Source organism: Oncorhynchus masou, chromosome 19, assembly GCF_036934945.1.
Source record: "Oncorhynchus masou masou isolate Uvic2021 chromosome 19, UVic_Omas_1.1, whole genome shotgun sequence".
Classification (NCBI taxonomy): domain Eukaryota; kingdom Metazoa; phylum Chordata; class Actinopteri; order Salmoniformes; family Salmonidae; genus Oncorhynchus; species Oncorhynchus masou.
Window position 1 is genome coordinate 32,162,707 of NC_088230.1, and position 12,637 is coordinate 32,175,343.

The window sequence follows — 12,637 nt, forward strand, 5'->3', positions numbered from 1 at the left end:
CTTCACACCCCGACCTCCTTCATCATAACAGGACACTCAAGGAAGTCCGGAGTATGATCCCCACCACAGTTGCAACCATTCCATTCACAGATTCTTCAATTTCATACTTCTCCCGTCTGCAAACATTTGACATGTGACCATATCCTTTACAATTTCCACACTGTAATGGTTTGGACGCAAATGCTCTCACGGCATACCTCACATATTCCGGTAGAGTCTCCCCAAACAACAATAATATCGACAGGCTTTTCTCCTTCCATTTACCATACGGATCAGGCGACGTGCACAGACCACTCCTGGGATTTTCTGACTAAGGTACTCATTATCGATATCCAACGAGAATTCAACTATAACTCCTTTGGCAGGTGCCCTGCTCTGACATTTTAAAATACATTTGACTTCTCACATTGACAATTTTGCTTTCTTCACAGTCCTTGATATTACAAAATGGATTTCCCAAATGAATCTCCTTGTCCAAAAAACACAGTCCAATAAGAAATGCATTATTGGACAGGTCTTTGTCTTTTACTACAACTTCTACTAATTTTGTTCTATTCTCTGAATTCACTATTTTCCATTCTCTATCACACACTTCCTCTACCGCTCTTTCAGATTCAAGCAGTCACCATTTCCTCTACCTCCCGGCACGTCCCTCCTGTAGGTTTTCAAACCAACCCCAGTTGTAACTAAACAGATTCAGCTAATCAACCAGCTAATTATTATAATCAGGAACGCTAGATTAGGGTTGGAGTGAAAACCTACTGGACGGTAGCTCTCCAGGAACAGGGTTGGAGTGAAAACATACCAGACGGTAGCTCTCCAGGAACAGGGTTGGAGTGAAAACCTACCAGATGGTGGCTCTCCAGGAACAGGGCTGGAGTGAAAACCTACCAGATGGTAGCTCTCCAGGAACAGGGTTGGAGTGAAAACATACCGGACGGTAGCTCTCCAGGAACAGGGTTGGAGTGAAAACCTACCAGACGGTAGCTCTCCAGGAACAGGGTTGGAGAGCCCTTATGTAGATGGACTGACCATCATCATGACCTCTCTTCTTGAAGTTCTCTTCCATATGGCTTCCCTTAGAGCCTAACTTGAGATACAGTTGAAGTCGGAAGTTTACATACATCTTAGCCACGTACATTTAAATGAGGTTTTTCACAATTCCTGTCATTTAATCCTAGCAAAAATTCCATGATTTTTCAGTTCTGCCCACAAATTTTCCAAAGGATTGAGGTCAGGGCTTTGTGATGGCCACTCCAATACCTTGACTTTGATGACCTTAAGCCATTTTGCCACAAACTTGGAAGTATGCTTGGGGTAATTGTCCATTTGGATGACCCATTTGTGACTAAGCTTTAACTTCCTGACTGATGTCTTGAGATGTTTCTTTACTATATCCACAAAATTATCTTCTCATGATGCCATCTATTTTGTGAAGTGCACCAGTCCTCCTGCAGCAAAACACCCCCACAACATGAGGCTTCCACCCACGTGCTTCACGGTTGGGATGGTGTTCTTCGGCTTGCAAGCCTCCCCATTTTTCCTCCAAACATAACGATGGTCATTATGGCCAAACTGTTCTATTTTTGTCCATTTTTTTCTCCAAAAAGTACGATTTTTGTCCCCATGTGCAGTTGCAAACTGTATTCTGGCTTTTTTATGGCGGTTTTGGAGCAGTGGCTACTTCCTTGCTGAGCGGCATTTCAGGTTATGTCGATATAGGACTCATTTTACTGTGAATATAGATTATTTTGTACCTTTTTCCTCCAGCATCTTCACAAGGTCCTTTGCTGTTGTTCTGGGATTGATTTGCACTTTTCGCACCTAAGTACCTTCATCTCTGGGAGACAGAACGTGTCCCTTTCCTGAGTGGTATGATGGCTGAGTTTCCCCATGGTGTTCATACTTGCATACTATTGTTTGTACAGATGAACGTGGTACCTTCAGGCATTTGGAAATTGCTCCCAAGGATGAACCAGACTTGTGGAGGTCTACAATTTTTTTCTGAGGTCTTGGCTGATTTCTTTTGATTTTCCCGTGATGTCAAGCAAAGAGGAACTGAGTTTGAAGGTACGCCTTGAAATACATCCACAGGTACACTGAAATAATGTCAATTAACCCATCAGAAGCTTCTAAAGCCATTACATAATTTTCTGGAATTTTACAAGCTGTTTAAAGGCACAGTCAACTTAGTGTATGTAAACTTCTGACCCCCCGAAATTGTGATACAGTGAATTATAAGTTAAATAATCTGTCTGTAAACAATTGTTGGAAAAATACCTTGTCATGCACGAAGTAGATGTCCTAACCGACTTGCCAAAACTATAGTTTGTTAACTACACATTTGTGGAGTGGTTGAAAAATGATTTTTAACGACTCCAACCTAAGTGTATGTAAACTTCCGACTCCAACTGTAAGTGCACATACATTGGACTTAAGAGTAAATTGTTCATTAAAGTCAATGGGAGATTTGAAAAAGCATTTGACTGAAGAGCATTAGGATTCAAGCCTTAATGATCTCCTCTCTTTTATGACCCTTGACGACACGATAGGCTTAAGAGTAACAGTGAAAGTAACTGGAAACCTATCCCTATACAAGAAAGAAAACCATTAATTACAATTGAGTTACAGCTTCAGACCACGAGACAGAACGTCTAGCCTCTCCTCCCTGCAGATGTAGGCTAGACCTAGAGACGACCATCTCCTCTCACTGACAGATGTAGGCTAGGCCTAGAGACGACCATCTCCTCTCACTGACAGATGTAGGCTAGGCCTAGAGACGACCATCTCCTCTCACTGACAGATGTAGGCGAGGCCTAGAGACGACCATCTCCTCTCACTGACAGATGTAGGCTAGGCCTAGAGACGACCATCTCCTCTCACTGACAGATGTAGGCTAGACCTAGAGACGACCATCCTCTCACTGACAGATGTAGGCGAGGCCTAGAGACGACCATCTCCTCTCACTGACAGATGTAGGCTAGACCTAGAGACGACCATCCTCTCACTGACAGATGTAGGCTAGGCCTAGAGACGACCATCTCCTCTCACTGACAGATGTAGGCTAGGCCTAGAGACGACCATCTCCTCTCACTGACAGATGTAGGCTAGACCTAGAGACGACCATCCTCTCACTGACAGATGTAGGCTAGGCCTAGAGACGACCATCTCCTCTCACTGACAGATGTAGGCTAGGCCTAGAGACGACCATCTCCTCTCACTGACAGATGTAGGCTAGGCCTAGAGACGACCATCTCCTCTCACTGACAGATGTAGGCGAGGCCTAGAGACGACCATCCTCTCACTGACAGATGTAGGCTAGGCCTAGAGACGACCATCTCCTCTCACTGACAGATGTAGGCTAGGCCTAGAGACGACCATCTCCTCTCACTGACAGATGTACGGTCTCAAATCAGCCACTTCTGTCACTGTCCTCAGCTCAGCAGGCAGATGTCAATCAAAGGCTTGGTCCTTGGTCTCCATGGAGATGCCAGTTGGCCAAGAATGTGCCTGATTGCTAAAGTTGTCTTTCAGTCCCAGAGAAGGTATTTGAGAGCAGGATTATTTTCTTAATTCACGTTGAATTGAATGTGGCCAAGTCAGCAGTATTTGCATTGGTATGTTGGGTTGCAGTGGTCCTGGTGAGCAAACACGTCTCCGAACCCCCGGCCCTGTACCTAATATAACTTAAGGGTTTAGGAACTAGGAATGAAGGGACGTATATGACAATGATGTCAGTGCCCAAAGGAACACATTTAACATTAACTCCTGCCTCCCACCCAATGTTTCGATAATGGAGTCTCACCCAGGATATTCATAAAGCTGTTCGAATCCCTGAGCTGACAAGGTAAAAATCTGTCATTCTGCCCCTGAACAAGGCAGTTAAGCCACTGTTCCTAAGCTGTCATTGAAAATAAGAATTTGTTCTTATTGACTTGCCTAGTTAAATAGGTAAAATAAGGTCAAATCTAAAAAGCTGTCCCAACATTAAATCAAGACTAAACCGGTTTTAGTAACATGTTTTCTGTGAGGTTGCATTAGTCCCATCCATTGACTCAATCTATTTCTGGACAAAATAGAGTTGAACAAACTCAAAATGTAAAGTTATCAGCATTTTGAGAGGTAATGACAGAGCAATCGCCTAAGCAACAGGCACTCACACACACAGTAACTTAACACATCTGCTCTTTCACACCTTGGCCCCAGTCAGGCATTTGTCTGCTCATTTACAAGCATTAGGAGACCCATTAGAAGCCAATTCACATTGACACAAAGCTCTCCTCCTGGTTTATGACACAGTAAACAAAACTTCCAGCCCTGCTGCTGCTTAGAAGGCTGGTCTAGGCTGGGGGCTAGAGAATCACTGAAACCTCCAATCTCAAATGAGAGACTTTTCCATTCATTACGATAGACCATGACAGTTAGGGCGTGTGCTTTATCGAATGGCATTATTCTGTAGAAATAAAGAAAACGTGCAAGGATATTAAGTAGATAAAACACATGTAGGCCTATAGAACTGTCAGAAATACTGCTTCAGTTTTAAATAATAAGGAAACATTCACATAAATACCGCTGTATATATCCATGTCTGTCAATGCTCTTGAAATATTCTCAACATGTCTCAGAAGTACAAAGAATGTGGGTTATTCCCAACTGGGTGAGGTAGTAGTATAATCTTTTATGTAGTAAAACATTAACACCATTCTGACATGTCTTTATCTACAAGCATGATCAGGAAGTTAAATGTGCTATTTACAAATGTCAGTGCGTTAGACTACTGGGCTAATGAAAACAGGCCGACAATAACTGATACCGAGGCACTGGCAACAGCAAAAGCATTGAGGGCTATTGACAAGTAGCGCAACAAGAAGTGCCATGACACACAGACCAAGGCACATGAGGCTTTCAGCATGTTTAAAGCCACAGTGTAACATTTCCTGTAAATTCATAGGATGTTGAGGTTAGTACAACTCTATATCGTACAATAACAACAAAAAACAATGTCTATGGCTTTGTTGTCCTAGAATTTGAAGAATGACGTAGCTATAAAACATTTACATTTACATTTAAGTCATTTAGCAGACGCTCTTATCCAGAGCGACTTACAAATTGGTGAATTCACCTTCTGACATCAAAAAAAAAACAATAGTGACACTGCTCTATGAAATGTCATTCCTTGAATAGCCATGGGACAGATTATCACCATCGGTTACGTTTGTTTTGGTGGGCCACTCTTTGGTGGCACATGGGAAATTACATTTTTCACTTAAAAAATGTATGCCAAACAAAAAACATTGATTTCAAAGTTTAACAAACCATACAACTCTTGGACTGCTTTGAACAATTTCGGCTGTACAGAAAATGTCAGCATTAGGGTCAAATCTCCCTCGGTTTTTATTGCAGCCACATTTTCCAAAATCTCTTGGTTGTTGTTTAGCATATTTGGGTTTTATTCTACACACGGGCTGTCATTGTAATGAGCTCCACCACCAAACAAGACCACATTTGGTTGGTCACAAGATTGGATAACACTGTAGAGTTCAGTACAGTAAATTACACATGTTTAGTACATTACAGTAGAGTACAGTGCAAAACAGCACATTACACTGTACTCCACTATAGTGTGACCTACTGTACTCTACTTTTCTTTAGTGTACTGTTCTGTATATAGCTACACGACATGACCAAAAGTATGTGGACACCTGCTTGTCGAACATCTCATTCCAAAATCATGGGCATTAATATGGAGTTGGTCCCACCTTTGTTGCTATAACAGCCTCCACTCTTCTGGGAAGGTTTTCCACTACACATTGGAACATTGCTGCGGGGACTTGCTTCCATTCAGCCACAAGACCATTAGTGAGATTGGCACTGATGTTGGGCAATTAGGCATGGCCCTGCGTTCCAATTCATCCCAAAGGTGTTCGATGGGGTTGAGGTCAGTGCTCTGTGCAGGCCAGTCAAGTTCTTCCACATCGAACTCGACAAACAATTTCTGTATGGACCTTACTTTGTGCACATGTCATGCTGAAACAGGAAAGAGCCTTCCCAAACTGTTGCCACAAAGTTGGAAGCACAGAATCGTCAAGAATGTCATTGTATGCTGTAGCGTTAAGATTTCCCTTCACTGGAACAAAGAGGCCTAGCCTGAACCATGAAAAACAGTCCCAGATCATTATTCCTCATCCACCAAACTTTACAGTTGGCACTATGCATTGGGGTAGGTAGCGTTCTCCTGGGATCCGCCAAACCCTAATTCATCCGTCGGACTGCCAGATGGTAAAGCGTGATTCATCACTCCAGAGAACGTGTTTCCACGGCTCCAGAGTCCAATGGCGGCGAGCTTTACACCACACCAGCCGACGCTTGGCATTGCGCATGTTGATCTTAGGCTTGTGTGCGGCTGCTCAGCCATGAAAACCCTTTTCTTGGAGCTCCTGACGAAAAGTTTTTGTGCTGACGATGCTTCCAGAGGCAGTTTTCTTTATTTTACTATTTTCTACATTGTAGAATAATTGAAACTATGAAATAACACATATGGAATCATGTAGTAACCAAAGTGTTAAACAAATCAAAATATATTTTATATTTGAGATTCTTCAAAGTAGTCACCCTTTGCCTTGATGACAGCTTTGCACTCTCTTGGCATTCTCTCAACCAGCTTCATGAGGTAGTCACCTGGTATGCATTTCAATTAACAGGTGTGCCTTGTTAAATGTTAATTTGTGGAATATTATTCCTTCTTAATGCGTTTCAGCCAATCAGTTGTGTTGTGACAAGGTAGGGGTGGTATACAGAAGAGAGCCCTATTTGGTAACAGACCAAGTCCATACTATGGCAAGAACATCTCAAATAAGCAAAGAGAAACGACAGTCCATCATTACTTTAAGACATGAAGGTCAATCAATCTGGAAAATTTCAATTTCAAAATGTAAAGTTTCTTCAAGTGCAGACACAAAAACCATCAGGCGCTATGATGAAAATGACTCTCTTGAGGACCGCCACAGGAAAGGAAGACCCAGAGTTTCCTCTGCTGCAGAGGATAAGTTCATTAGAGTTACCAGCCTCAGAAATTGCAGCCCAAATAAATTCTTCAAAGTTCAAGTAACAGACACATCTCAACATCAACTCTTCAGAGGAGACTGCGTGAATCAGGCCTTCATGGTCGAACTGCTGCAAAGAAACCACTACTAAAGGACAACAATAAGAAGACACTTGTTTGGCCCAAGAAACACAAGCAATGGACATTAGATGAGTGGAAATATGTCCTTTGGTCTGATGAGTCCAAATTTTAGATTTTTGGTTCCAACCGCTGTGTCTTTGTGAGACACAGAGTAGGTGAACAGATGATTGCTGCATGTGTGGTTCCCAAAATGAAGCATGGAGGAGGTGTAATGGTGATTTGCTGGTGACTCTATCAGTGATTTATTTAGAATTCAAGACACACTTAACCAGCATGGCTACTACAGCATTCTGCAGCGATACGCCATCCCATCTGGTTTGCACTTAGTGGGACTAAAATGTGTTTTTCAACAGGACAATGACCCAACAAACCACCAGGCTATTTGACCAAGAATTAGATTGATGGAGTGCTGCATTATATCGTCATATGACCTGGCCTCCACAATCACCCGGCCTCAACCCAATTGAGATGGTTTTTGATGAGTTGGAACGCAGAGTGAAGGAAAAGCAGCCAACAAGTGCTCAGCATATGTGGGAACTCTTTCAAGATTGTTGGAAAAGCATTCCAGGTGAAGCTTGTTGAGAGAATGCCAAGAGTGTGCAAAGCTGTCATCAAGGCAAAGGGTGGCTACTTTGAAGAATCTAAAATCTAAAATAGGGGAGAAGGGCCTTGGTCAGGAAGGTGACCAAAAACTCAATGGTCACTTTAACAGAGCTCTAAAGTTCCTCTGTGAAGATGGGAGAAGCTTCCAAAGGACATCTCTGCAACACTCCACCAATCAGGCCATTATGGTAGAGTGGCCAGACGGAAGCCACTCCTCAGTAAAAGGCACATGACAACTGGCTTGGAGTTTGCCAAAAGGCACCTAAAGACTCTCAGTCTGATGAAACATAGATTGAACTCTTTGGCCTGGATGCCAAGCACCACGTCTGGAGAAAACCTGGCACCATCCCTACGATGAAGCATGGTCGTTGCATTATCATGCTGTGGGGACATTTTTCAGCAGCACGGACTGGGAGACCTGTCAGGATTGAGAGAGAGAACGGAGCAAAGTACAGAGAGAGCCTTGATGAAAACCTGCTCCAGAGTGCTCAGACTGGGGTGAAGGTTCACCTTCCAAGAGGACAACGACTCTAAGCACACATTCAAGAAAACGCATTACTGGCTTCGGGACAAGTCTCTGAATGTCCTTGAGGTGCCCAGCCAGAGCCCGGACTTGAACCCAATCAAACATCTCTGGAGTGACCTGAAACTAGCTGTGCAGCAACGTTCCCCATCCAACATAACAGAGTTTGAGAGGATCTGCAGAGAAGAATGGGAACAACTACACAAATACAGATGTGCCAAGCATCATAGCGTCATACCCAAGAAGACGCAATGCTGTAATCGCAGTCAAAGGTGCTTCAACAAAGTGCTGAGTAAAGGGTCTGAATACTTATGTAAATGATTTATTTTCGTTATTTATTGGTAAAAACAATTAGCAAACATTTCTAAAAACCTGTTTTGCTTTGTCATTATGGGGTATTGTGTGTAGATTGGTGAGGGGGGAAAAACTATTTAATCAATTTTAGAATAAGACTGTAACATAACAAAAATGTGGAAACAGTCTGAATACTTCCCGAAGGCACTGTGTGTGTGTATTAAAGTATATATATATATATATATATATATATATATATATATACACACACACTTCCCGAAGGCACTGTATTAAAGTGTATATATATACACAGTGCCTTCGGGAAGTATATATATATATGCCTTCATTTCTCAAATAAAATGTATTCTTCGTTTTCACTTGACACCCAATTGGACATGGTCATATGAACATCCCATGTTGGTGCTCATGGGTCCTTGTAGATTGAAATGCCTTCATCTTACTGCGTGCCTTTAAAAGCGTACGTTTTTTTTATTTGAAGCAAACACATGCACCGCAGGTTGTAACACGCCAAATGGGGCCCATAGACTACAAAACAAGTAGTAAAAACTACAACCAATAACAATCCGCACTGCACTCTGCAAATCTGAAACATAAAGTAGCCTAGCCCAAAATACTTTCTGTGCAGATGACCGCGACTTTATCACCTGACCACCACCACCCAATATGGATTTTCTCAATGTATCGCCCTCACTTGTTCTAGCCAAAAACAACTAGTATACGGCATGTATTACACCAAGTATAGACTGCAATGGTAAAACAAACGGAGCATCAATTAGACTGGGGTAAGCATGCTTTCCCAACCTGAAAACTCAGAGGAACTTTTGGTGAAGTTGCAGAAGACCGTCAGACACGTTATTCCCAACACGAGCGCGTAATTGATGGCTGAGAGAGGCACATCTGGGAAGAACATCCTTGAAACAGCGAGACGTTTTGGAGTTACTTCTCCTCCACGTTCTGAAGGTCCAGGGTTGCTTTGGAGTTTAGGTTCTGCGTGGCAAGCATCAATACATGCTCGGTCCCATTGTTGGTGCTCCGAATCACCTCATCATTTCCCGGAGGAGAGAAGGAACGAGAGCTCGAGCCAAGCAGCAATTCACTTGGAAACTTTGATTTCCAACTGCGTGTGGAAGTGGCTGGCTGGCCCACCTGTAGGAGCGGTATCCGCATGGTCTCAAAGCCCGCGGCTCAGTAGCGCTGCATCAGTAAAGACTCTGGGTGGACAGTCACTATATTACAAGCGATTATAACCATTTTTGTATCCATTCAGAAATATAGTATAAATAACTTTATTTCTTCCGAGAGACAACTTCGGTTCTGTCATTCAGATTAGATTTTTTTTTTATAAACAAAAATACCACAATTCAAAGATGACAGGAACAAAATAAGTAATTAGAAAAGATTTACATCAGTAAATTTATGGAATTGAAAACAATTTTAAAATGTTCAGTTCTATGCACTCTTCGCATAGAACTGAGATTGTCACAGAATGTCACCAGCTTGCTTGTGCAGTGGCGATTTTAGCATGTAAATCTTGGTGGGGCAAAAGAAATGCATGTCAGCAAAGCCACTACACAACACAACACTAACCAATATATTAATTGCAATATAACGGTGACAACTGCTGCCCACAAACTGTTAGGACCTACATAAAGCTGTCCCAACAGCAGTCCCAAAACCTTACCACTGCTACACCTGCCTATCAGCAGAGCCTTGTCTGGCAGTGAAACAGTTCATTCAGCCTCATTTACTGCCTTTTTAAAAAGCATGGCTGATATGGCTGACTTGCTTAAACAAACGTGGTTTCTAATGACAATTGAGATATACAAACTATGGTATAAGGGGACGACAAGCGTGTAAAAGGCAATCCCTAATTTCAATTATGACATTAATGAGCGCGCGAGGATGGACGTAGTCAATATAACTATTTGTTGAGCACTTTTGAAATGTACAGTGACAGAATTCAGAACATGCGCTGTTCTTACAGTGTTCTTCCTGTACACCAAGTCAGAACAGTAGGATACATACAGGGGGCATAAAAGCAGACAATGAAAGCTCTTATAATATTCAATGATTACATTTCTCTAAAACAGGTTATAGGCTACATGTGTACCACCGAGTCAGAACAGTAAGAAAACTTAAGAGGGGTAAATAGACCAAATTATTAGGGTGAGGCCCATGGGCTACTAACAGCTTACTACACAACATACACAGTATTACTTTCTTAGGTACAATACACATATCTCCCTGGCATATTACATAATTTATGCAGCAGCATACAAGACATTTTTGGACTCACCTTGTTGTGCTGTGCTCACTTGAACAGGAAAGTGGCGTGGCAGTCCTTCGTGGGCACATTTTGTCATCAAAGTCTGTCATTCTTTGGATTTATGATGCTTTCAAAACAACTGGGAACAAGGTCGAATTATAAAGACGTCATTGATCTTCAAGGCTCTAGAAAGAGGCCGGATTTACAATTCAGAGTTGGATGACCGTTCAAAACAAATTTTCCCAGTCGGAGCTCATTTATTCCTGACTTCCTAGTTGTATTGAACTCACTGAAGTCAAGTTTTCGCAGTTCGGAGAGAGTACGGCACAGATCATGCTTCATTAACAGTGTGGCCAATTTTGAATGTTTATCATTTTAAACTTGGAAAATAGCCACCTGGGGCGGCAGGTAGCCTAGTGGTTAGAGCGTTGGGCCAGTAATTTTATCTGTGGCCAATGACTTTGAGCCTTCTTGGATGGGCACTTCTAATCTAACTCTATGGCAGCACCCAAGGGGCTAGAATTTTCTAGCTCTGCCCTTAGGGTGGCAGGGTAGCCTAGTGGTTAGAGCGTTGGACTAGTAACCGGAAGGTTGCAAGTTCTAACCCCTGAGTTAACAAGGTACAAATCTGTCGTTCTGCCCCTGAACAGGCAGTTAACCCACTGTTCCTAGGCCGTCATTGAAAACAAGAATTTGTTCTTAACTGACTTGCCTAGTTAAATAAAGAAAAAAGACTTGACAGTGATGTGTTGCCCCCATGAGTGACTGAACACTGAGCCAATCACGGTGCAACGCTCCATATTTTCTAATGGCTTGCCCCACCACCACAGAAAACACTGAGCTAGGCTTAAACACCTGCATTTTGGAGCTGCCCTACTCAAGAAAACAAAAAAGAGGTAATGTGTGTATGTGGCTTTATTAACTCAATGACATACACTACCGTTCAAAAGTTTGGGGTCACTTCATTAAAGAGTACCCGCAAAACACCAGTCTCAATGTCATAAGTGAGAGGCGACTTTGGGATGCTGGCCTTCTAGGCAGATTTCCTCTGTCCAGTGTCTGTGCTCTTTTGCCCATCTTAATATTTTATTGGCCAGTCTGAGATATGGCTTTTTCTTTGCAACTGCCTAGAAGGCCAGCATCCTCTTCACTGTTGAAGTTGAGACTGATGTTTTGCGGGTGTTATTTAATGGAGCTGCCAGTTGAGGACTTGTGAGGCATCTGTATCTCAAACTAGACACTCTAACGTACTTGTCCTCTTGCTCAGTTGTGCACCGGGGCCTCCCACTCCTCTTTCTATGCTGGTTAGAGCCAGTTGTTCTGTGAAGGGAGTAGTACACAGCATTGTACGATATCTTCAGTTTCTTGGCAATTTCTTGCATGGAATAGCCTTCATTTCTCAGAACAAGAGTAGACTGACGAGTTTCAGAAGAAAGTTATTTGTTTCTGGCCATTTGGAGCCTGTAATTGAACCCACAAATGCTGAAGCTCCAGATACTTAACCAGTTTAAAGAAGGCCAGTTTTATTGCTTCTTTAATCAGAACAACAGTTTTCAGCTGTGCTAAAATAATAACAAAAGGGTTTTCTTACGATCAATTAGCATTTTAAAATTATAAACTTGGATTAGCTACACACAACGTGCCATTGAAACACAGGGGTGATGGTTGCTGATAATGGGCCTCTGTACGCCTATGTAGATATTCCATTAAAAAAATCTGCTGTTTCCAGCTACAATAGTCATTTACA

General features: G+C 42.4%; 1 protein-coding gene across 1 annotated transcript in view; it reads right to left on the reverse strand.

The window, feature by feature from the left end:
* Positions 1-9,730, reverse strand: part of LOC135506182 (protein eva-1 homolog A-like) — a 186,840-nt gene extending 177,110 nt beyond the window's left edge. Inside the window, exon 1 of the mRNA XM_064925665.1 lies at positions 9,426-9,730. Within this exon, the coding sequence (XP_064781737.1) occupies positions 9,426-9,534 (109 nt within the window). The 5' untranslated portion in view covers positions 9,535-9,730. The remainder of the gene's footprint in view (positions 1-9,425) is intronic.
* Between the last annotated feature and the right edge of the window lie 2,907 nt (positions 9,731-12,637).